The sequence below is a fragment of the Cynocephalus volans genome, chromosome 18 (assembly GCF_027409185.1).
Source record: "Cynocephalus volans isolate mCynVol1 chromosome 18, mCynVol1.pri, whole genome shotgun sequence".
Taxonomy (NCBI): domain Eukaryota; kingdom Metazoa; phylum Chordata; class Mammalia; order Dermoptera; family Cynocephalidae; genus Cynocephalus; species Cynocephalus volans.
This window is the reverse complement of record NC_084477.1, coordinates 8908411-8933042: the sequence shown is the minus strand read 5'-3', so window position 1 is coordinate 8933042 and position 24632 is coordinate 8908411. Positions and strand designations below refer to the sequence as shown.

The 24632-nt window shown below is 54.6% G+C and overlaps 1 protein-coding gene across 3 annotated transcripts; it reads left to right on the top strand.

Annotated features, from left to right (window-relative positions):
* Nucleotides 1-527: 527 nt before the first annotated feature.
* PSEN2 (presenilin 2) lies at nucleotides 528-24632 on the top strand. 3 transcript variants are annotated; one of them, XM_063082773.1, is made up of 11 exons: nucleotides 528-596; nucleotides 10170-10330; nucleotides 11947-12161; nucleotides 13484-13625; nucleotides 15534-15601; nucleotides 16187-16407; nucleotides 17013-17111; nucleotides 19495-19578; nucleotides 19958-20059; nucleotides 23384-23502; nucleotides 23971-24632. In XM_063082773.1, the coding sequence occupies exons 2-11, from the start codon at nucleotides 10190-10192 to the stop codon at nucleotides 24124-24126; spliced, it is 1347 nt and encodes a 448-aa protein (XP_062938843.1). In that variant the 5' UTR covers nucleotides 528-596; nucleotides 10170-10189; the 3' UTR covers nucleotides 24127-24632. The 3 variants fall into 3 exon arrangements, with proteins under 3 accessions (XP_062938843.1, XP_062938844.1, XP_062938842.1); XM_063082774.1 differs by lacking the exon at nucleotides 528-596 and adding an exon at nucleotides 6501-6526 and having other exon boundaries at nucleotides 19961-20059; XM_063082772.1 differs by lacking the exon at nucleotides 528-596 and adding an exon at nucleotides 6501-6526.

The following is a 24632-nucleotide window of genomic DNA, read 5'->3' as shown; positions in this document are numbered from 1 at the left end:
AGTAAACCTGGTGGGGAGTGGGGCTGCGGGGGGTGGGGCCGGTGACCTGAAAGTTCAAGAAAAGAGCGTCCACCAAGCACATGCCTTACTGCCCCGCGGTGTCGCCAGCCCTCAGGAACAGGACAGGCCCGGTCTCCATTCCTGTGCCAAATTGATCCCGTCGTTCCCGTGGCCTGATAAGGGGCAGGTCAGAAGCTTCCGCACCCGGTGCACACAACCCCGTGCGCGGGGCTCCAGGTGCGGCCCCAGACGACCCGGGCAGGTGTCGAGGTCCAGGAGACTGGTCGGGGTGGGGCCGGGCGGGTCGGGGCAGGGGGAGGGGTCGAGGGCGGGCCCGGGGCGGGGGCGGGGCGTGTGGGCGGGGCAGTGGCGGTATGGGGCGGAGCCAGGGTGGGGAGTGTGGGTGGGGTCGGGGCGGGGCCGGGGCGTTACGGGGCGGTGTGTGGGCTGGACCTGGGCCGGGGCGGGGCCGGGGCGGGGCCAGGGAGGTGTGTGGGCGGGACCGGGGCGGTACGGGGCGGGGCCTGCGCCGGCGCCCAGTCCGGCCGGGCGCTCCGCCAGCGGCGTAACTGGGCCTGAGCGCCGCAGCGGAGCAGGTGAGCGAGCGGGCGAGCGGGCGAGCGGGCGGGCGGGGCTGGGGCACGCGGGCCCGGGTCCTGTCGCCCGCGGCGCGGAGGGTCCGGGGTGGAGCCGTGACCTGCGGGCCGGGCCCTGCCCTCCGCACGCCCTTGCCCGTGGCGGTCGCGGCCCCTTCCCCGGCTCCGGGGCTGCGGCCCCTGCGTGCGCCGCGCTCCCGGCCTGGGCTCGGGGGTCGACCGGGAGGGTGACTGGGGCAGGCCCGGATCTGGGGAGCGGCCCCCGGGCCTCGGGCCTCCTGCCCGCTGTGCCCCCTGCCCCGCGGTGCCGCCGCCACCCCGCTGTGCGCTCCCCGCGCGCTCCCGCCTTGGAGTCCCCGCGGGGGTGGGCGCGTGCGAGCTCTTACAAGGCCTGTGCGTTCCAGGCAGCGGTGCACGTGGGTCTCGGAGGCGTGTGGCGGGGGCATCTTGTTCTCCCGCCTGCCTGGGACCTCGGTCGTGCCCAGTCCACTGGGCCTGCAGCCCCGGATCCTGGGCACTGCTTTGCGGGGAGAGGGGGGAGTGGGGACTTCCCGCTAGTGTGACCGGCAGGGCCGCAGGGCCGGAGCTGGCTTTCGTTACCAGCGGCGTCCGGCTGTTTTATCAGACATTTACAGCTGTAGGGAGGCGCCCAGAATCAAGCTTTTGAAACTGAAGGAACCAGAAACAGAAGCTAGTCCCCACCCCAAATTTTACTGATGACGAAACTGAGCCCACAGAGCTAAAGTGACTTTGCCCAAGGTCGCCCAGGTAGGCTGTAGCAGAGCCAGCCTTAGGACCTGGTGTCCTGGCCTGGAGTTGTGCTGTCCAGCCCTCCACCAGACCTTTAAGCCTTTGCTAGCTAGTGTCCCAGGCTGTGGGCTTGCAAAATATTCCCTTCTAGAAGTGGAAACTGTTGAGGATCTGAGAAACTGAGAGCATCCCCTACAGAGCGGTTGCACACCAGTTTAGCTCAAAATCCAAAACCGGTTGCACACCAGTTAAGCTCAAAATCCAGGCTCAGCCTGGGCCACCGAGGTTGTCCTGGAGTAACTTGATCTGGACACCACTGTAGACACCTGAGCCGCCAAGACCTTTGGCAGTAATTAAAGGCTCTGCATAAGCTGCTTCAGGTGTGTGAGCCTCAGGTTCCCCTCTCGAATGTGAATGTGGCCCTGCGGGAGCGGTGTCAGCCTCTAGTGAAGGGGTGGGATTCCAGCTCCAGCTCAGAGCTGTATCCTCAGCCACCCATCAGGTGGCAGGCCATCCAGAGTCCTGCATTGAGCTCCAGGGCAAGGGGCTGGAGCAGGGCGTTGGGGGAATGTTGCTGCGGAGTGGGATGGATGTTGCTTTGGGTTTGGGGGGTAAACTCTGTTCCTTTGGTGTTACAGTGCCGGTGTGCCAAGTCTAGAGTTGCCATGTACATGTGTGGAAATGAGTGGCCTGTTTCTGTCTATTTAAGGGCCTGGCCAGATCTGCTCAGTGTGCCCATTGTCACGCCTGTCACCTGTCGCCTTCTCTGGCTGCTCACAGTCTCGCTGCACGCAATTTGCCAAATGGGAGATTCTCACCTACCTTGGCCTCTCTAAGTTTTTTTGATAATGACATAACCTACCTTGTTTTATGAGTCGGTCATATGCAATAAAAAGCCTTTTGTACAGTAGTTATCATAGTTATCTTAAGATCTTTAATAATGCTGAAGTAGCTATTATTGCCCTTTTACAGATGGGGAAACTGAGGTTCAGGGAGTTAAAACAGCTCATCCAGTTGTGTGGTTTCAGTGCTGGGATTTGAACATAGCTGGCTATGTCGTCTTCGTCTTTTGAGTTTTTACACATTACCCATGTCTCTGCACTACTGACCAGAAAGTTTGTGTGGGGTTTCCATTAGCAACTTCCTGACCAACAAACAAAAAATTATTTAAAGAAGCCAAAGCTGTTTTTCAGCTGTTGCTTTGACTTTTGGACACTGTGTAGACAGGGACTGGCGAGACAACAAATGTTTCTGTAAGAAGTCCCACCTGTCCCCAGGCTGCAGTGGCTGGGGAGGGGCTGGTAGGACTGAGAGAGTGGCCTGGCCAGGAGGCGGGGTCTGACATGGGCTGCAAGCCTGGAGATGGTATGACCTCCATGTGAATGTCTGGGGATAAGAATAATTTCAAATCAGTCCTCAGGAAAGACCAAATGTCAGCCAGGGAGGTCATTTTTTTTTTTTTTTTTTTTTTTTTTTGTAGCCTCTTTGTTGACTAGGAGAATGGGTTGCTTGTTTATCTTTGCTAAAATTCTAGAACAGGGAAAGAAAAATTTAAAGGGTGTTCACTGGCCTTTCTGATATACCTTAACCAGAAACTTCCTGACTTTTCTTTTTAAATAAAAGTAACACATATACATTCTAGAAAATTAAGGAAATATTCTTTTTTAAAGTCATCCATTAGCCTTCAGCCCAGAGATAACCATTCTTAACATGCATTTCCTTCCCGGACTTTATTCTATGCACATTCAGTTATATTTATCTATTAAAACAGTAGAGGTAGGAAATTATGGATGCTGTTTTTGTATCCTTTTTCTGTTAACGTTATACCTTTAGAATTTTCCCTTTGTTGAGTAGTCTTGGGAAATCAAGTTTGATGGGTATTAGGAGCATTCAGAGGTGCATTATTTATCTTACCAGTCCCACAGCAGGGTACTTTTCCATTGTCCCTTTTGAACTGGCCCAGAGAAGCAGTGCCCTGTCTTCTCCACGAGGGCACTTCCCCCAGTGAGCCACACAGTCCTTGCTTGTGGAGCACTGGTAGCAGAGAGAGAGCAGAGGAGGCCCCCCCAGGGGCTGGAGTTGTGAGGTGGGGGGAGGAGGGAGACTTTATTGAGAGTTCTTAAGGAGGCAGGTGATCTGGCCAGTGAGTAATAAAGGGGCATTTCGAGACACATACCTGCCCACGGCAAAGACACATGCCTTGTAAATAGGAGTGTGCATCCAGAGAGCCCACATGGTATGTGGTGTGAGCTGCCTGCATGACCAGAGCCCTCACCCCTGAGTATGGGACCCTCACCAGTGCTGGTTGGGCCAGGAAGATCTCCATGGGCACTTTGGAGACCTGAGTTACAGCTGTGGCTTTTGGTTATGGGACCTTACCTGACTCCTTTTGGCCCTCAGGGCTTCCGTTTCCTGAATTATAAAATAGGGTGCTGGCTAGATGGCCTTTAAGGTCCTCGCCAGCTCTGACATCATCCAATGGAAGTGCCCTTTCATTTGACAAAATGTTCGCATTGCCAGAGAGTCCTGGGCTGGGGCTAGATGGAAACAGGATCTCTGCCTGGGGCCCAGCCTTGCGGCCCACTCATGTGTCTCATGGTTTAGCAGTACATCCGAGGCTTCCAGAGCCCCTCTCACTGTCCCCTCTATTTCAGTTTCATTATAACTGCCATTTATTGAACACCTACTGTGTGCTGGACACTTGACACATGATCTCTAGCTTTTACAATAGCCTTGCGAGGTATGCCTATTCTGCTTTAACAGGAGAAGAAATGGGCCCTGTCACCTTAGATTGTCTGAGGCCATGCAGCCAAGGGAGTAACTAGTTCCAATCATACAGCCAGGTGATTCCAACCCTGTTTGTCTCCAAAGCCTCCGCTTTGGACCACTGGCTTGCTGTTTCTCATTTAAAAAAAATTTTTTTTCTGGGCCCCACTCCAGGGTGGTGGGCTTAGGGGCTCCATCTACCACTTTCCCCACAAACCACCCTTTTGCCAGGCTACTCCAGGAAATAAGAGAAATCTGCCAGGGCCCCAGGCACTTCTAAGTGGGAAAAGCCCGACGGAGGTAGATCTAGAGCCTGGGCCAAGGTTCAGCAGGCCCCATAGAGGGGGCCTGGGAAAGTAAGGTGGTACTTTGGGGTCTCCCTTTGGGATTCAGGACCCACCTCTGGCTGAGGCCACCTCTCTGTGTTGGGGAGAACTGTCCCGCAAGTAGTGTGTGGCATGATATGGGCAGAGGTGGATGGACAGATGGATGGTCAGCCAGGGCCAAATGTGGGGTCGGGTGTCCAGGGCTGCTGGGAGAGAGCTGAGCAGGCAGGCCGTGGGAATTTCTCGCGGTATCATCTGACCTTAGCAAGCCCCTCCTTAGTGTAAGGGAAGACTGTGGGACTTTCTGGGAGGCATGGGATGGCTGTGAGGTACCCATGTGACCATAGGAAGTGGCTTGTTGTAAACCAACACCATCCTCTTTGAAAACCAGAGAGTGTTATTCAGTTAGGCCTCCTGAGAGAAAGAAACCAGGTGTCTGGGGTCTGCACCTCTCTGCAGCCCCAGGTGTTTGTGGTAAGAGCAGGAACTCCCACTTTGCTTTTGGAGCATCTTTTTCCATGAGGCACGAGGGTTTGCCATAGCATTTTAAAACCTATCTCCTACCTAGTTCCATTGGCCCTAAACGTGGAAGCCAAAACCTTGACGTTTCTGAAAGAAAAAGGTCAAGGAAATCAGGTCACCAGGTTTCCATAATAATTGCACGAACTGCTGACATATGCGTGGTTGGGGAAATTCTCTGAGCCAGACTTCCTTGGTTTGGCTAATTCAGCATTTCCATCCCATTCAGCTGAAATGAGCAGTGGCGTCTTCAGATGTTTGATTTTTCTGTCCTAATCCAAGACAGTTAGCCACAGTGTTCCCTTCTGGGGGTTATGGGTTTCCAGAACACAGGCTGTGCACTGGAGACCCTGTCTCCCCCCTTCTGCCCATCTGCGTTTTCCCACTGCTGTCTCAGGGAAGGGGAAGCAGAGGGTGGGAGGTGGGGACAGCTGGTCGCTGTGTTGTCATAGGATTTGAAATCAGCAGAATGGCCCATCCCCACCCCCACCTGCCCATGAGTCAGCCCCCAGTGGGAGTTCTTTGCGTCACTGGCGCCCTGATGTGGACAAACATCTTGCAAGAAGGTTGTTTATCTGCACGCATTTGGGTGGTGATTTTTCCCTCCGAGGGTTGCAGCACCATCAGACTTCAGTACCGACTTAGATGCCTGGCAAAGCAGCCTCTTAAGAAGTCGAGAGGGAAACAAAGGGACACCCCAGCAGCTGTGTTCTCTGGGCACCAGGCGCATTGGAGGGGCTGAGGAGCAATTGGGCCCCGTCTGCTCCCTCTGTCCCCTGAGAGCACCTTCTACCTTCAGGAGGGCCAGGAGGGAGAGAAAATCTGTCTATGTGTGGCTGCTCATTATTTCCCTTTCAAAAATTAATAGCCTAAAACAACAATACAGACACAGTCCATGTTTATTACAGAAACTTTGACAAATGCAGAAAAATATGAAGGAAGTGAAAATCACCCGTTCTCACCATCCAAAGATTTCAAACCTTGAATGTGTTGATATTTCTTGCCAGTCTGTTCTGTACACACATTTTATAAGACACTTATATCACATGATTACATGTGTAAAGTTTCATGTTGTTAAATTTAACGTCATGTATTTTTTCATGTTATTAAATATTCTTTGGAATATTTTAGTGGTTCTCTAATGGTCCCCATCAGATGAATAGATCAGTATGGTCGGGCATTTCATTCATTCTCACTTTTTTTTTTTTTTTTTGCAATTATAAACTACAACAAGTGTGTTTTATGTAAATCTTCTAATCTTCTATTATTAGGACACATTCTGAGAAGTAGCATTTCAAGATCAAAGTATGTGAATATTTTTAAAGCTTCTGATTTTTACTGCCTTCAGTGAGGTCTGTCCAGTGTGTCCCAGCGTTGTGGGAGGCCCAGTGTTTCCACACCCGCCGGTATAATTTGGGGACTTTCTCAGACTAGACTGAGAGCTCTCTTCTCCCCCTGAGGCTCTGCTAGCTAGTCGGAGACTCTTCTGCCCCTCTTCCTGTCCAGTAGCTCTGATTCTTTTACTTTCCATTTCAGCAATTCTGCAGTGCTGAGCAGCAGGGTGCAATGGTAGGTACGTGGGGGACACTTTCCCTACCGAGCCAGGGGTCCAGCCAGGCACATGTGATGACCAAGCAGGGCCAGCACCAGGGAAGGTCTGACACTGGCCCAGTGATCAGCTCAACATGCAGCTCCCTGACACTTGGTGAGGATGGAGTTCAGGGATCAGCATTTAAAAAAAGTTTTTTTTTTTTGCAGCTGGCCAGTATGGGGATCCAAACTCATGACCTTGGGTTTATAAGGCTGTGTTCTAGCCAGCTGAGCTAAGCAGCCAGCCAGACCTGCCGGCTTAATGAACAGCCTGGTGTAGTGTTAAAAAACAAGGAAATTGGCTACATACAGCCAAGGTAAACTTGACCAATGACTTTTAAACCTCTGTTTCCTCATCTGTAAAATGGAAAGAAAGCTAGCTCCCAGAGAAATAGTGATCTTAAGGGATCCAGCCTTTCCTAGGAGGGTTGCAATCAGAGAGAACACTTGATTCCATAGCTGAGACCAGCTCTCTCCGGTGCCTCCCTAACCACAGCCCCTCCTTCCCTGCTTTCTTGGAGTCTTGGCCCTCACTGTCTGGGGCACACAGCTTTAGAGGAGGATTTGGAGGAATTTTTTTTCTAATTGGTTATGAATACTCACTGGGTACAAAGCTGACCGTCACCACTCGAGCCCAAGATGTGATGGCCAGATCAATACTGGCAGCATGCTCATTACCACAAATTGCGATTACACCCCATGTCCCCCACCCAGTGAATCCCCTGGAAGAATTTTTTAAAGTGGGATGAGCAGAGGAGTTTGCTCAGGGAGCAATGTTTTCTGGTGAGGAGGTCATAGTTATGAATTATGTTTTGTGGGTTTAAAAGCCTATTTTGTAGTTCTCTGATGTTTTTCTCTGAACAGCTGTCAGGTCCCAATGAGACAAGACCTGTGCGCAGGTGCAGTCAAGGCAGTCAGCGAGGGTGCAGGGTGACGGCAGCAGTCACCAGGCGCCTTTCTTCCAGTGTCTAGCTCAGCGTCACAGGGAACGGGTACATTCCTTTAAGCTCACCCTACCCATCTGTCACAGATGTCAGGGAAACCCTGTGAGACAGAAATGCTTCCCAGGGAACGTCTCGTTAGCTGTTGGCGGCTGGATGGAGAAATGGAAATTGGAAAGACTTAATCCTGCCTGGTCCTGGGTCTTCTGCTTTTCTGTCCCCTTCCCCTTAGCTGCCTTTCTCCTTTAAAAAGCATCTCGGTTCTCTGTTTATCTCTTTTTCTCATGCTTTGCTATTTGGGAAAAGAGGCCATCTCCCACCACTGAAGCTGTTGTGAGTGAAGGGTGACCTTGCCCTCTGTCCTCGGGGGCTGCAGCCTGTGACGTGTTAGGGACAAGGACTCCCAGATTTGCTCCTCCAGACACTGTGAAGATAAGTCCCAGGCAGTCCAGAGGCATGGGAAGAACAGGAGAAAGGAGATCATGACTTAATTATTAATTCACAACCTAAACAAAATGTCATGCTACAAAACAGAGTATTCAAAGAGGCACCCGTAGTTGCACATCCAATCTAAGGCACCACTCCAGGTGCAGCGTGGTAACTGAGCTTGGGAAAATGCAGCCAGCTATGTTTCAGGGGCCCCTCTTTCAATAAGGGTGACTTCACCCTTGCTGGGAACTTCTGGATCCAAGCAGGTGTTTATTTAGGATTTATCTAGTGAGGCTAAGCCTCGAGGAGGAGGACCTTCACGTTTCTTCTCCCAGATCTCCCCACCTGATGGCTCTTCTCATTTCCTAGAGGAAGGGACTGAAGCTAAGAGCTTCCCGTGGTCTCACAGCTGTGTCTCCTCACACTGGGCTCTGTTGTGTAGACCCTGGTGTGTTCCAGGACTGGCCACCGAGGAGCAGACCACCCTCCTGTGGCCGGGGCTGAGCCTGGTCTAGGGGGTTCCTAGAAGAGGAATAGGGATCAGGACCTGCACCCACCTCACGAACTTTACAAAGTTCACTTCTGTTCAGAGCCTTTGTTGGCTCCCTGCGACCCAGTGAAGCTCTTGCTTAGGCTAAGCTCTAACTCCTCGATGAGGCACCCAAGTCCCTGCCTGGGCTGGTCCGCTCTACCAGGTTCCCACACGTCACCTGCATCAGTTTGCTGGGAATCGTCAGGTATAGGCCACGTCATGTCCCCATCGCATGCATTTATTTAGGCCTGTAATTGAGGGATGGAGTTAAATCCCTGTGAGAATAACCTAGGCCGCAGCATGGCCACTGTCTTCAAAAAGGGTGGCAGCCACAGTCCCCATTGCGGGGACCGTAGCTGGCTGACTTGGTGAAAGGAATCTGCCTGCTTCATTTAAATATCTGATGAATTCTGGTTGACTTATTTGGAAGCGAACCTTCAGCAGAGAGCAGGCCTGGCCGTCTGTCCCTAGCTGCACGGAGCTCAGCCCGAGGGTGTTTGGGTGGTAATAACTCAGCCATTGTCCCTGTCCAGAATGTTGAGGGGACCGTCAAATCTGCCACGGGTTGTCTGAAGCTCTTCCCAGCCCCAAAACTTTCCATGTGTGTGGATTTGGGGCTATGCTGGGTTCCATGTGGTTCCACGTGTAGAAAACCCACTTGGAACCACACAGCCGTCTTTAGGGGCGGGCTCCCCTCTTCTGTTGTCACTTCAGCCCTCAGTGGGACTCCCCATCCTGTACACGTGCTCGCGCTGGGTGGTCTCACTTCAGCCCCAACTTCACCACCCATGACTCTCATGTCTGTATGCTGCACCCCAGACCTGGGCATCTGCACGTCTGCCCTTTTATAACCCATAGACACAACGGGTTCCTGGATCAAATTCACAGTCTTTCCCCTAAAACTTTCTTCTCCCATCGACCCCCCTCTTAGTCCATACCTGGCTGTCATCCTAGACTCTGTCCTTTACTTTATCCCGAGCATCAGGTCCTGTTTACCTCCTCACCCTTTCTGAACTGTCCCCTCTCTTGCCCCCGTCTTGCTGTCCATTAGACCCTCTCCACCTCCCACAGTAGTCTCCAGGGCGTCACTTTCCCTCTACTGTGGTGGCCAGACTGACATTTGTAAACACAGAGCTGATCTTGCCTGTCACGATTGTCCCCTGGGATGACCAGGTCTCCTTAACATGGCACACTAGACCTCTGCATGCCTCCACAGCCCCGCCCTCTGCCTATCCCCCCCCACCTGGAAAAATCTGTTCCTCAAATGTCATCTTCTCCAGAAAACATTCCTGATCGCTGAGATTGGTTCTTTATGCTTCTGAACCTCTTGCTGAACGCCTGGATTATGTGTCACACTGGATAGTGTCCTGTTTTGTTTTTGTAGGACAAGGGTGTTCTGTATTCAACCTGTATATCCCCAGAGCCTGGCACCATCACTGGCGCAAAGCAGGTGCTCAGCAGATGTTTGTTGATTGAATGAATGAGCACATTGACAGTTCAGAGTGGCCCTTACTTTCCTGGCTGGGCGTTTTGCTCCCTGTGTCACGAGTCGCTCCAGGCCAGTCTTGTGCAAGGCTGCTGCAGCCTTGGTGGCAGGTCTCAGGGACTCTTGCCGAGACCTGTATCCAGGACTACAAGCCACCTCCAGCCGCCCCCTCAGCCTTTCGCTGCCCTTTCCTTGCAGGAAGGTGGAACAAGGTCCTTGCTATCCTTTTTCCAGGTGCTTCCCGAGGCAGGGCCATGCTCACGTTCATGGCCTCCGACAGCGAGGAAGAAGCGTGCAATGAGCGGACGTCCCTGATGTCGGCTGAGAGCCCCACGCCATGCTCCTGCCAGGAGGGCGGGCAGGGCCCAGAGGACGGGGAGAGTGCTGCCCAGTGGGTAGGTCCCACCAGCAGACAGAGGCCTTGAAACAAGGCCCTGACATTCCCCCAGCTTACAGATGCAAACCAGACACCCCCAATGTAGGAGGGTGGGGGAGTAAAGGTGAGAACTGGCCCCAAGCGTGGGCGCCCTGGGGGATCTGTCATCTGCAAGGGCCTGATGGTAGACTCTGCACGTTCACAGCCCAAGAGCGCCTTTGCAAAGGGCTGAACGGTGCTCTCCACCCTGCCCCTTAGATTCACCTTTCCAGGGCGGTCACCGTTTCCCCAGTAATGTGACAGCGAGTTTGGATGTCTGAACGCAAGGACAGGTAACACAGAAGCTCTAGGACGGCAGGAGGAAAAGCCACTGGAGGGAAAGCAGTTTTCCATAGATGGCCAGATGGGGAGGAGTCAACCTAATGCACATTGGCTGTTGAGCTGGGGGTGGGTGGGCTCCACTGTCCTCTTACCTCTGCTGTCCCCGGCCAGAAGATTGTAACATTATGAAGAGTGGGATTCACGTGGGAGGGTCGCTAGCCGTCCCATCTCCCTCCGCATCAGGAGGGAGATGAACATGAACGTGCCTGGATCCCGTTCTCTGTTCGCCCGTGGTAGTATTTAAAAGGTCCTCCCCGTGGCCCTTCCTCCCCTCACTGAACTTGACCTCTCCCCTCGGAGCTCCCCGGTGACGTCTTACCAGCTCAAGGCCACCCTTCAGCCTCTTCTTGCTAGTTTCTTTTTTCATCTCCTGCAGACTTGGGGCATCTTCGTTGTTTCAATTCCTGTTTGGTAATCGTTTTCCTTTCCTTTCTCAGCCAGATATCTAGGTTGGAACTCTCTCTGCAAGGAACCGATGCCAGAACCGATGTTTCATTTGCCTTTGTCTTTGGCTGTTAACCCAATTAACCAGGCAGCCGGTGACCCTGACTTGCCACAATTCCAAAACAGAAATGCTTGCAGTGTGGCTAGTGTCTGCAGCTGGCAGGTGGCTGCCCTTCCTTGCTGCTGACATTTGCCATCTCCCACCTGCCCAGAGCTCAGCCCTGCCACATGCTTGACACCCGCTCAGTCTCTGTAGTTCAGAGCTGCAGATTGTGGGGCAAAAAGTTCAAAGTCATTTCCTCCTCTGCAAAATCCCAGGGTCTTCTTCACAATCTAAGCGAGTCCCCTGTGTGCTGACTATTCTCATTAGTGATCTGTCAACCAAAAACGTTTACTCTCTGCTTTCCTCCCATTACCTGGCCTGTCTCCTCCTGGATCAATGTGGCCATGTGAGCAGAATCGAGTGGCATCGTAAGTCCCCATACTTAGGGAGATCTTTGATGAGTTCCAGGTCATCAGCCATTAAGTCGTGGGCCTGCAGGCTGCCCTCTTCTGTGCTGTGGCAGCCTGCCTTCCTGCATTTATGGTGGTTAGTCCAATTCTAGATCTTTTCTCCTGTTGTCCTCATAAATTTTCCATATGTCCTAAAAATTCCGAGACTCCCACATCTAAACAACCGCTCACACACTGCTCCACGTGTCTGGAAAGCATCATTCAAACTTTGCATTTCTGGTTCCAAATATCTATGCGCTACCTCAGTAGGGCACCCTGGGGGGCATTCTGTGGCCCTCACAATGTGGTTTCCCGCAGAGGAGCCAGGACAGCGAGGAAGACTGTGAGGAGGACCCTGACCGCTACGTCTGCAGTGGGGTCCCTGGGCGGCCACCAGGCCTGGAGGAGGAGCTGACCCTCAAATACGGGGCCAAGCACGTGATCATGCTGTTTGTGCCTGTCACTCTGTGCATGATTGTGGTGGTGGCCACCATCAAGTCTGTGCGCTTCTACACAGAGAAGAATGGACAGCTGTGAGTTGGGGGCCTGAGTGGCCCTGGGCAGGGTGGGGGGGGGGGTGGCAGCCTCCAATGGCCACTGCACCTGCAGCTCCATGCCATGCGGGAAAGAGCAGGGACAAAAAAGAGCTGCCAGGTTCACACCCTGGCCCACTGCTGCCCAGCTGTGTGGCCTGCCTGGGCACGTCCCCAACGTCTCTGTGCCTCAGTTTCCTTGTCTGTGTAATGTGTTTCCTAATGGGGTTGGCGGGAGAATTAAGCTAGTTAACACATGTTTAAAAAAAAAAAAAAAAGGCTTAGCACAGTGCCAGCTGCAGGGTGAGCACTCAGGCATTCTGGATCTCATCGCGGAGGGTGAGCTCTCCCCGCACAGCGCGCTCCAACGGCGGTCTTGGACACCCATGACCATGAACAAGTCACTTTCTGTCTGCGTCTCTGCTCCCCTAGATATAAAATGAGGGGGTTGGACGAGATGATTTCTGAGCCCACTTCCAGCCTTGTGAGGAAGATGCATGAAGCCCTTTGTCTGTTTTAGTAAAAATAACACATGCTGGAGAAGTAGCAGGTGGAATACCAGAGCTTCGCCCACCCCTACATTCCCCCCCTCTCCCCCTCCACTCCCCCACCTCACCCCTCCACACCCCCTCTCCCCCTCCACTCCCCCCACCTGCTGCAGTTATCTCTGCTGAGTACCTTCTCTAAACAACTTTTTCTTTCAGTTAGGGACTTTTTTTTTTAGTTTTGGTTTTGTTTGTTTGGGGGTTTTTTTTAAGAAAGGAGTAGAGAGAGAAGCCTCTGCCCCCAGGAAGCTTGCAGTCCTCTGGAGATTCCAAGCAGCACAGCAGGTGCCCTCCAGCTGAGGCTGGAGACAGGGCAATGGCAGCAGCTTGCTTTCTGCTCCTGCTGCCTGAGCTCATGAGCATGTGCAGCTGCTGGGCTCACTGGCGAGGCTGGGGTGGGGGACAGCAGGTGAGAGGCCTGGGCTGGACAGGGCTGATGGAGAAGTGGGGGTGTGGGAGTGAAGTGGGGTGGGCTGAGAAAAGTGCCTCCGGGGGTGGGAAGGATGCTTTGGGGAGGTCCAGCCCACGTCCCCACTGCTACCCTGGGCCTGTCAAGGGCTGAGAGCCACAGGTACAGGTCAGGGAGCCGGCACATGGGCTGGAAGACAGGGACCGCTCTCAGGATGGTGGCACCACTCCCCCAGGGCAGCACAGGAGTTGTGCAGAGCAGCACGGGTGTCGCAGGCACCTCCACACACAGCTCCGAGGGGCACTGAGGGCAGGGGTACGGCAGAGCCGTCAGGGACTAAGGCCGTGGCCCTCTGTCCCCTCCCCCAGCATCTACACACCGTTCACAGAGGACACAGCCTCGGTGGGCCAGCGCCTGCTCAACTCCGTGTTGAACACCCTCATCATGCTCAGCGTCATCGTGGTCATGACCATCTTCCTGGTGGTCCTCTACAAGTACCGCTGCTACAAGGTGAGGCCCGCCACGTCCCCACCGCCTCCTGCCTGGCCTGCCACAGCGCCGACGGGGTCCCAGCATACAGCGACCTTTCAACTCTCAGAATTCCTTTTTTCTGCAAAACAGACTGATTTTTGGTACTTTCCCACCCCACCATGGACTACCCAATGCTGTTGCCTTTGAAACTTACATGTAATCCCACTTCATGGCAGTCCTCCTGCCAGTGTATCAGGCGTCACTTCTCATATTCAGAGGTTAATTGTATTTTGCTTCTCCATCTGAACTTCTATTTTAGGCTCCTCTACCCTGTACTTCCCCTCCAGATTTATTTTTATTTTTTCATTTCCCCTCTGGATAGGGATGTACAGATTCTGAGTTGAGGTCTTCCAGCCCTGGGAGATGTTTGGGTTGGACCCACCTGCAGCTGCCAGGCGGCCCCAGGGACCACTAGTGGAGCCGAGTCCCACCTGGACAAATCCTGGGCATTGTCTGTCCCCAGAGATGCATAAGCTTTTAGACATTGGTTTCAGGCTTTCCCCCTAAGGGAGGCTTTGAAACCCTAAAGACTGAAAGGAAGTCTGACGAGGCATTACCTAACTTAAGGCTGTTCACATGTGGGCACGGCACTTTTTATTCAGACAGCTGCCATTTAGGGAGCAGGTAGAAATGTGGGGTGCTCAGGCTGGAGGATATACAGGTTGGTATAGCAGGGGGCCAGGTCCCGTCCCAGCTGGTGGTGGGGGCTGTCCGGAGCTGTCCCTGCACTGAAGCTGATCAATAAGTAACACTTGCTTGCATAAATGAGGCAGAGTTTCAGAAGGGAAGCAGGAGGCGGGCGCGTGGTGGCCAGCTGGCTGGGGCATCTCGTCTGGAGCAGAGGGGACAGCACACACAAAAACAAGCTAGAAATAGCCCAGGGAGCATGGAAAACTGGCACTGCTGTGGTCACCGGGCGTCAGGCGGCCAGTCGGAGAGACCATGGAGAGGCGGCTCAGCCTTCCATACAGCGAGGCTTGCTTGGAGGTTCCGTGACATTCAGGCAGAGATGACAGTGGCCTGGGCAGGTGGTGGTTGGGATGAAGAGGGTTAGCACGTTCCAGAGGGGACCTCTTCCCCGTTTGCCTGTGTATGTGGCACAGTCCTGCCAGCTGCTTTCACTCCAGGTGGGCCAGGTCTCTGCTGAAGTCCCAGTGGGCTGCGCTGGTGACTCATGGGTCTGTCCACAGGGGTGAGGCTGCTGGACAGGAAGTGACACCACCGTACTACTGATGGCTGGCTAAGGGACACATTTAAGATCAGCCTAGTCTTGTTGACCCTCACGCTTGGCCAGGAGAGGAGGACAGGTCTTTCTGAAGACCTGTTTGTAGACTGTTGCATGGGAGGGGACTTCCTGGGTTGTGTCTATCCAAAAACAACCCCCTCGAGAGGTCTGTCCAGACCGCTGTATCTAAAACAACACCCCAGGGAGTCTCCTGTCACTTTATCCTGCCGATATTTTTCCCCCCATAGCCCTTATCACTACCTGCTAATACACTGTACGTGTGTTTCTATGTCGTCTGCCTTCTCTCACACTGGCATGCCACAGCTGGGCACAGACACTGCCAGCTCTATCTCCAGAGCTAGAACAGTGCCTGGCAGGTGGGAGGCAGCCCACAGGGACAAGCAGAGAGGTGGGGAGAGAACAGCTGGCATCAGACCCAAAGCAGCGTCATCCCCATTTGCTTGCGGGGTGACCTGGAGAGAACCCTTGAGGTTCTGTGCCCTCCTTATCTGCAAGGTGGCCACCTGATACTGTCCAGCGTCGTCATGAGGTAGCCTGTCTAAGAAGCATCTTCAGGCTTGGGCATCAGTCCTGGGAACCTGGAGGTGGTGCGGTTTCAAGGAGCTCAGGACACTTGGTGACTGTCCTGTTTCTCCATCTAGTTCATCCATGGCTGGTTGATCATGTCCTCCCTGATGCTTCTTTTCCTGTTCACTTACATCTACCTCGGGTGAGTGGCAGCTGAGGAGCAGCAGGGTCCCCAAACACAAGGGTATAAGGACCTGGGCGGGGGAGGGGAGCCTCCATGGTGGGCCGGTTCTCCTTCTGGTTTCTGATTTAAAACAGAGCCATTGTGGAGGAGGCTCTCTGTGAACCCCAAGAGGGATGGAAACCCCTTAAAATTTGCATTCCAATGTTTGGGCTAGGCCTGGGTACTTCCTAGTTTATGAGGAAGATCATCTCTGTTTGATTGCCCCTTGCTTTGGGATATCAGTCCAGAGAGACTGGAGGGATAGGAAAAAACATTTCCTCCACGTGTAGCGGTTCTTCTGGGTCATGCCAGCGCACGCCCATGTGACCTGTCCCAAGCATAAGTCACAAGCTTAGTTCCCCACCATGTTCCAGAAAACATTTCAAGCAGTTAGTTTTGTAGGGCAGTGGAAATGGGGGTTGGGAATATTAGTCAATAAAGCCAGGTTGGAAAAACTCGGGTTGGGACTTAAATGGTTGGGGAGCAGAAGGTATTATTCACCTGTGTCGGGTGTCACATCTCCACCGAGCCTCCCACCCCATGGGCTCCATCTCGGTCCTGCAGGGAAGTGCTCAAGACCTACAACGTGGCCATGGACTACCCCACCCTCCTGCTGACCGTCTGGAACTTCGGGGCGGTGGGCATGGTTTGCATCCACTGGAAGGGGCCCCTGGTGCTGCAGCAGGCCTACCTCATCGTGATCAGCGCGCTCATGGCCCTCGTGTTCATCAAGTACCTCCCGGAGTGGTCTGCCTGGGTCATCCTGGGTGCCATCTCTGTGTACGGTAGGCAGGCCTGGCAGCGGGCAGGGGCCACGTCCAGGGCCAAGTCACTCTCGGTGCCGCACAGGGAAGGCAGGTGCTGAGAGGCCCATCTTCCTTCCTGAGGGGGCCTGGGTGGCCTCTCTAATGAGAGACCGCGTAGGGGGCTCCCGTAGACTCGTTGTTCTAGAAATAAAGCCCAGGAATCGCCAAACTCCTCATTTTCTGTCGTTCTTGTCATGGTTATCGAGCACGCTCACTGTTAAGCACTAGACACAGTATGGTGTTTGTTCCCAAGAACAACTCTGAGTGCATTGGGCATGGTGCCCATAAATAACCCAAAACGTCACTGCTATGTACTTACTGCTAGCGTGGTCACCATCACCGGTATTGGGGTGTCAGGCACCCAGTTCCTCGTCCTCTGCAGTTACCGTGTCAGGCCCCCACTGGGATCCAGTTGTGACTCTCAGTGGTGACTGGAAGCTGGTGATTTGGGGATGCTAGCCCCGTGGCCAGGCATGTTCTGAGCCCCACCCTGGGGATCCTGGTGTTCAAAGGCTCCTGTCTCTGGGGGCTGCTTGGGAATCAATGTCTTTTTGAACATGACAAGGATGTCTCTGTTTTCGCAGATCTTGTGGCCGTGCTGTGTCCCAAAGGGCCACTGAGAATGCTGGTGGAAACTGCCCAGGAGAGAAACGAGCCCATATTTCCTGCCCTGATATACTCCTGTGAGTGGGCCCCTGTGCCTGTGCCCGATCGTGGGGTCAGCAGGCGGCCTGCAGGGGGACGAGGGACTGCTTCCTGGCTGTGGCCTTCACAGCTGACTAGAGGATACGTCCCTTTCCCTGACCAAAGAAGAGAGCGAACTTGGTGATCCCAGGAGGGTGTTCACCTTCAGGAGACCATGGCGGGCTGTGTCTTGCTATTATGCGGGAAGACAGTTGGAAAGTTAGGGTGGGAAAGGGGGATCTGGGGGTTGCGGTGCAGCCTCGTGACTTTATCCCACCTGTACTCCAGCACCCGTGAGCCCGTAGCCTTTGGAGCCCCATAGCCACCCCCTCCGCTCTCCAGGCTCCTGAGAGGGAACTCTGCAGAGGGACTTTTCAGGGCAGGGGTCCAGGGGAGCTGTGCTCCTGTTTTTCACTAGGATTCCTTGACAGCAGCACGGCTGATTGAAGTGAGTCATATCTGAGGGGAAGGCATGCAGGATTGCCCGTGGCCTCAGGATTGGAGAGATTTGTATTCATACGTGGATTGAACAAACGTGTCATGTCCCCACTTTATGGCAGGCACTGTGCTAGGCATTGGGCTCCAAAAGGAAATAACACACAGCCCAGGCCTCATGGAGCTTGCAGCCCTGTGGTCATGACGCCCTCCTGTGTGTTGATGGTGATGCTTATTTAAGTAAAGAGCCTGAATTTCCAGGGCTCTGGTGTCCGCAGGGCGCCCTGGGAAATGTGTGGAGCAGCTCCTGAGTGCTGGGTAATGTCTGTGCAGATGAGGAATCGAGTTTGTAGGGGAGAGTCGCCAGCGGTGTGGCACCACAGCATGAAAGCGCAGTCCAGGAACACCCAAGAGTGAGCAGAGACCCCCCCGCACGGGGAGAGACTGAGTCAGAGCTAGGACCGTGGGGGTGCCCCGAGGCTCTGGGATTCACCTGTGAACAGGTGAGGTCCTTGTTTGCATTCTAGGAGGGCCGAGAAACTAACAAAATAGGCAAATAGGTAAGTCAGTAGGTAGAGTGAATAAGGCAGGGCCAGGGACCAGGACCTCAGGGTCACAGGGGGATGCTGTTTTGCAGAAGGCAGAAGGTGGTCAGGGAAGCCCTCTGTGATAAGGTGACATTTGACCATCTGACTTAGGGTAGGGAGGGCACCATATGAAAATCAGGAGCCATCGTTCCAGGCAGAAGGAACACGTGCAAAGGCCCTGAGGTGGCTGTGGGCCTGGCGTGTTCAGAGAATACCCAGAGGCCAGTGTGGCTGGAGCAGAGGAGAGAGGGGGAAAGTCCAGATCACGTCAAGCCCTGCAAGCCGGAGCGAGAGCTTTGGCTCTTACTCCTGAGTGAGACGTGAAGCTGCTAGAAGATTTCGGGCTGACCTAACTTTACAGTTTAACAGGATCACACAGGTTGCTGAGTGGAGAACAAAATGTGTGGGAGACACGAGCAGAAGCAGGGGCCGGGTTTGGAGGCTGAATGACAACCTGGGAGAGAGAAGATGGGGCTCTGGACCCAGGGGCAGCAGTAGACACGCTGAGATGTGGTTGCATTCTGGAGATATTTGGGGAGAATTGGCAGGATGTGTTGATGGCTAGGTCGTGGGTTGTGAGACAGTCAAGGATGACATCAGTGCTTTGGGCCTGAGCAACCAAAAGGATGGAGTTGCCAGTTACTAAGAGGGAGAAGACTGCGGGGGCCTTGTTGAGTGTGTGTTTGGGGCGTATTCAGTTGAAGACACTCAGTGGACGATCAGGTGCAGAGCTGGTGCAGGCAGAGAGGGAAAGCACAGTTCAATTAGTGCCCTGTGATCCAGCAGTTTCTCTAGTGGGCATATACCCAAGAGGATTGAAAGCAGGGGCTCAAACAGATGTTTGCACAGCCATGTTCACAGCAGCATGAATCACAAGAGCCAAGGGCCCATCAGTGGGTGAATGGAGAGACAAAATGTGGTATATCCATACCATGGAATATTACTCAGCCATGAAAAGGAAGGAAGTTCTGACATGTGCTACGGCGTGGATGAACCTTGAGGACATTGTGATAATGAATGAAACGAGTCACAGAAAGACAAGTACAGTATGATTCTGCTTTTAGGAGGTACCTAGAGTAGTTTTGAAAACGACAAGATCCATTTACCAAACTCCTCCTGGGTGCTATTATTGTTGTTATCACTGTTGTAATTATTTGTGAGGACAGTAGAAAAGGACAGGAAAAGGCATTGTCTGCCCACACCTGGCCCGTGAGTCTGGACCCCTCCGCCAAGGGTCGGTGACAATAGAGCATAAACAGATGCCCACAAGGTAGAGGGCCCCATGCAGGCTTTCTGGGGACACAGCCTGGCCACCTCTCCCAGGTCCTGCCTGCAGTGTTCCCCTTTCTCCCTCCTGCAGCTGCCATGGTGTGGACGGTGGGGATGGCCAAGCTGGACCCCTCCTCTCAGGGAGCCCTGCAGCTCCCCTACGACCCAGAGATGGGTGAGTATCTGGGGGCCGACAGCCGCTCCTCACTGGGGGGCCACTCCTCACCTACACCCATCTCTGCCCAGCCTGGCTTCTCGGGGAGCCGTGTGTTCCGGGGCAGGGGCAAAAGGTGTGCCACCTGAAAACCAGGCCTCCCAGACACATGCGTCCTGGGGATTGATTGACTGTCGATCCTGTGCCCCAGCCCCCTTTGCTTCATGCCCACTGGGCATGGCTGGTCGGGGACTGAGGGGGGTGGGCTGAGGTCAGACAGTGGTGCTCAGGGGACCCCTTCCTGGAGCTTTGTTCCCAGAGACCCTCTGACCAGCTTTTCTCTCCCTCCTCGCCCCCTCCTCCTGGCGATGACGGTCATTTTCTCTTCCCGGACACCCAGAAGAAGACTCCTATGACAGTTTGGGGGAGCCCTCGTACCCCGAGGTCTTTGAGCCCCCCCTGCCTGGCTACCCTGGAGAGGAGCTGGAGGCACAAGAAGAAAGTAAGGTGGCCGTGCTCAGGTGGTCTGTTTCGTGCAGGGTGGGCATGGAGGGTGCAGGCTCCCTGACATCTGGGTGGGCAAGGGGGGGGCCCTCTTTATGTCAGAGGTGTGGCTTTTTCTGTGAATGTCAAGGAGAAACCTGCAGAGCTGGAGGCTTGTTGCCCATCAGCTGCAAATTTGGGGGTTCTCATGATTCCTGCAGGTTTAATAATTTGCAGGAATGATTCATGGAACTCAGGAAAGCCCCGGGGACTTTTACATGTAGGCTGAGCCGTGCATGTATCAGACGTGTATGGGGTGCCAACTGTGCGTGGTGCTGTGCTGGCTGAGGCCTGGCCCCATGGGACTCACAGTCTGACGGGGCTCGAGCACCGATCTCACACCCTGTAAAAGCTGGTGAGGACTGTGGAGGGGACCCCGGGATACTGGAAAGACTGTGATGGGGTTTTTGACCTGGTCAGGAGGGGTCAGAGAGTTACCCAAGGAAGTGACTTCTGAGCTGCACTGAGAAGCTCAAGTCACAGTGGTGACTGGGATGGGGGAGCAGAGACCTTGAGGCTGACGGCCACATGGTAGTTGGAGGAAGCAGGGACAGGTGGGGAGACCAGACCTGCAGGTGAGGCTGGGAGGCAGGCAGGGCACGAAGGACAGGGGTCTGGGCTTTATCTCAGGAGCAGTGGGCACCGTTGGAGGGTTCTGCGTGGTGCAGGAGCATGGACGTGATTGGAGGGGGTGGGTTGCGGCTCGTGGAGATTTCCCTCTGGAAGTGTGCGCTGGAGTCCCAGGGCCACTCTGGGGAGGCGGTGGGTGTGCACTCTGGGGCTCAGAGTGCAGGCCACAGCCGGTGACAGCGCTGCCTGCACAGTGGGCTGACAGTGGGCAGGGGAGCAGGGGGCAGAGTTGGGGTGGGGGCTTCCCCAGGCAGAGACCAGTGTGGCTGGGGAGATAGGAAGGGCCCATGTGGAAGAGTCTCGAAGACAGGCCTGGAGACCTTCTGAGACATGGTTGTTTTCCCAAGGGATTAAGAGTCCTGGGGCAGGGAGACACTGCAGTACAGTGACAGCATGTGCCTATGGAAGTGCCTGGGGACGCAGCCAGGTGGTGAGGCTTAAAGTTCTCTAACGGCACAGGAGGGGCGAGTTTGGAGAAGCTGATCTACCTTGGTGGGTCTTGAAGGGTGAGCAGGCCACCCCCCAGCCTGGTGCAGGAGCACAGGGAAGGTTCACCTTGATGCCCACTACGGTGCTCAGCTCAGGTCTGGCACTGGCTGCAGGAGTTAGTGCAGACCCTACAGGTTAAAGGGCACAGTCCACAGACTCACCTCCCTTCAGACACCACCCGCCAGTTCTGTGGGACATCAGGCTACCTTCACATCTGGCCAATTGGTTACAAATTTGGAGGTTCCCATGAATCCCTCTGGTTTAATAATTTGCTACAATGACTCACAGAACTCAGAAAGTGCTGTGCTTACAAATCAGGATCAGCCAAATGAAGGGACACACAGGGCAAGGTCTGGGAGGATCTTGAACACGGAGCTTCTGTGTCCTTTCCTGGTAGAACAGACACGTCCCCTTCCTGGCACATGAGTGTGTTCCCTGAGCTTTGGTGTCCAGCATTTTTATTGGCGTTTCTTTATGTAGGCATGACTAATCGAATCTTTGCCCGTGTGAGTGAACTTCATCTCAGACCCCATTTGTAGCCACTGTCCCAGAGCGCCAACCCTCTGATCATGTGATTGGTCTTTCTGGTGACCAGCCCCTCTCCTGAGTCATCTCACCTTTCAGCATAAACTCGGGTGTGACCTAAAGGAGTCATGAATAAGAGAGACTCCTGTTACTTGGGAAATTCCAAAGATTTAGTCTTCTTTGTCCCAGGAACCAGGGACAAAAGCCAGTCAAATTCTTCAACAGCAGTTACAAGGGTTCAGGGAGCTCAGCCTGTTGGGTGTGGCAGGGCAAAGGCTGTGGGACCGGCAGGGAGCAGTCCGAAGGGCCTGCATGAGAGCTTAGGGTGTGCTGTACCTGTGGAAGGGCTTGATCTTATTCTGGATGACGTGGGGAACCATTAGTGTTTTGTAAACAGAAAAATCAGATGAACAGAGCTGCATTCCTGACACAGGCTGCAGGAGACCGGGAGGGGTGACGGCTGAGCGGCAGGGGACCGTGGCACATGTGGGATGGGCCGGGGACTGGTGGAGAGGGCACATTTGTGGGGGGGGGGGGCCCGCAAGACATGCAGTTGGACACGCCAGCAGACACCTGAGCCGGGGAGGAGGTCAGGGGCTGAGAGTCGGCTCTGGAACCATCAGCACACACACATTGTCACACTGTGGGCCTCAAGAAGAGTGGCCAGGGAGCAGCAGGGGTGGAGATGTGTAAAAAGGAAGGACACAGTCAGAGGACCCTGAGGAGGGGCCAGCAGCTGAGACAGGCAGGTAGCGTCAGGGCTCCAGGCATCCCCTGGGGGGCAGAGAGCATTGGTTGTGGGACCTGGTGCCTCTAGGTTTGTGAAGTGACTGTGAGGTGAGCTCAGGGTTCTTTCCAGGGTGCTGATTGAAAATAACAATAAGGGAGGGGAGAGAGTAAGAGAGAGTGGGACAGCAGGGCCAGGGGACAGAAGGGGGACCAGAACAGGGAGAAGTACCTGTTTAAGACACCTGGGGCACAGCTGGAGCCAGAGAAGAGGTGGCACTGACAGAGAGGGCCTGGGGGGGACAGCAGGCGCGGAGGCAGCATAAACATTTTTATTATCTACAGAGAACAAAGTCGTCCCGTAAACACCTGTCAGGGGCCATGTACTAAAGAGGCTTGAAAGTGTTTTAGGAGCCCTGATTTACTTGTCAGTCACGGGTAAGCTCATCGATCACCGATCACGTTTTACCTGTTCTTGAGGGGAAAGGGTCCCCAGAGGAACTGTGTCTCGGTATTATCCATGTTCTTGAAAGCTGTCCTAAGACAGACCTGTCATTCAGACTTGACGTGACGTTGTATGGCAGCCCCCAGACCTGGGCAGCACATTGTCACCTGTCTGTTCTGGTAAACCAGCATCAGAACTGCCTGCTTTTCTTGCCCAGGTCCTAGGTTGCCCCATCCATGGGTTCCCCCCTTTCTCATGGGTGGCTGCTTTTTGGGGGCCGCCGCTGTCCTTGACCCCAGGCTGTGTGGCTGCTCCTCGAGTCCAGGCAGGTGGGCTGCCCCGTGTGGCCGTGTGTTCCCCGGGGCAGGGCAGAGCATCTTGGCTGGTGTCGTCCTTCCTTCCCTGTCTCCACCTGCATCCTCTGGGGGCTTCTGAGACCCACGGAGTCCCTTTCTCTTCCCCACACAGGGGGCGTGAAGCTGGGCTTGGGCGACTTCATCTTCTACAGCGTGCTGGTGGGCAAGGCAGCCGCCACCGGCAGTGGGGACTGGAACACCACGCTGGCCTGCTTCGTTGCCATCCTCATCGTGAGTGGCCAGGGGGCACTCCCTGACCGCCCCCACCCTGGACCCCTGCCTGCATCGGGCGGGGTGGGGGCAGGATAGACAGTCCCCATACCTGCTCCCGTGGGGACGGGTCCCCTGGCATCTTTGGTGCCTCGGTGTCGGCCGCTGAGAGCCTCCCTGGCATTTCAGCTGTGCCATCTGATTCTGGAATAAATCCGTGTTCTCCAGGGGGAGGGTGCTGGCACCCTGCGTGATGGCTGCAGCAGACAGGGCGGGCAGCGGGCAGGTGGGACAGCCCCACCTAGGAGTCAGGGGCCCGCCTGGGGCTCACCCTGGCACCTCATGGAGCTGTCGCAGGATCAGGGGAGGTCACAGGGTGTCCAGCAGCCTCGAGCACGCTTCTGAGCCCAGGGACTCGACCACCATGGACCGCCGCGCCCCCATCTGCTCCGCTCGGTCCCCACCGTGCCTTCCCCTCGTGTCCCGCAGGGCCTGTGTCTGACCCTCCTGCTGCTCGCCGTGTTCAAGAAGGCGCTGCCCGCCCTCCCCATCTCCATCACCTTCGGCCTCGTCTTTTACTTCTCCACGGACAACCTGGTGCGCCCCTTCATGGACAGCCTGGCCGCCCACCAGCTCTACATCTGAGGGCCGTGGGCCCCACGGTGGGCACCTGCAGGGGCCTTAACCAGACGGGATCGTGTAGTTTTACACTCTAGTGCCATATATTTTCAAGACTCTTCTTTCCTTAAAAAAAAAAATGTATGATGTTTACTTCGTGGAGAGGAAGCAGAACGAGCTTTTTGGTGCTAGCTGTGCGGTCCCCAGACGGGCCCCCCCTTCATGAGTGCCCCATGTCCCCCAGTGCACGTCTGTCCAGATGACCTGGGTCAGGGGGGACGTGCAGAAGGACACCTGCTCACGTCTAGAATCCTCTAAGAACTAGGGGTCCATGCTTGGGAGCGGCACCCAGTACCTGGTCGCTGTGGCCAGAGGAGAAAAGCCAGTTCCCTGCAAGGAAGGTTCCCAGGGCTTTGTCTAGGACATCGTTGTTATTTTATTACTTTTGGAAACTGAATCCTGTTCTTGTTAACGGCAGTTGCTGCTGGGAAGCGGCTTAATGTTAATATCAATAAATAGTTGAGTCCCGCTGG

Excerpts from the sequence above, each read along its gene's own strand:
- PSEN2 (XM_063082773.1), top strand. The coding sequence starts at position 10,190 with ATGCTCACGTTCATGGCCTCCGACAGCGAGGAAGAAGCGTGCAATGAG. Across the intron at positions 10,331-11,946 it reads GGGAGAGTGCTGCCCAGTGG|AGGAGCCAGGACAGCGAGGA; the intron begins GTAGGTCCCACC and ends GGTTTCCCGCAG. Across the intron at positions 13,626-15,533 it reads ACAAGTACCGCTGCTACAAG|TTCATCCATGGCTGGTTGAT; the intron begins GTGAGGCCCGCC and ends TTCTCCATCTAG.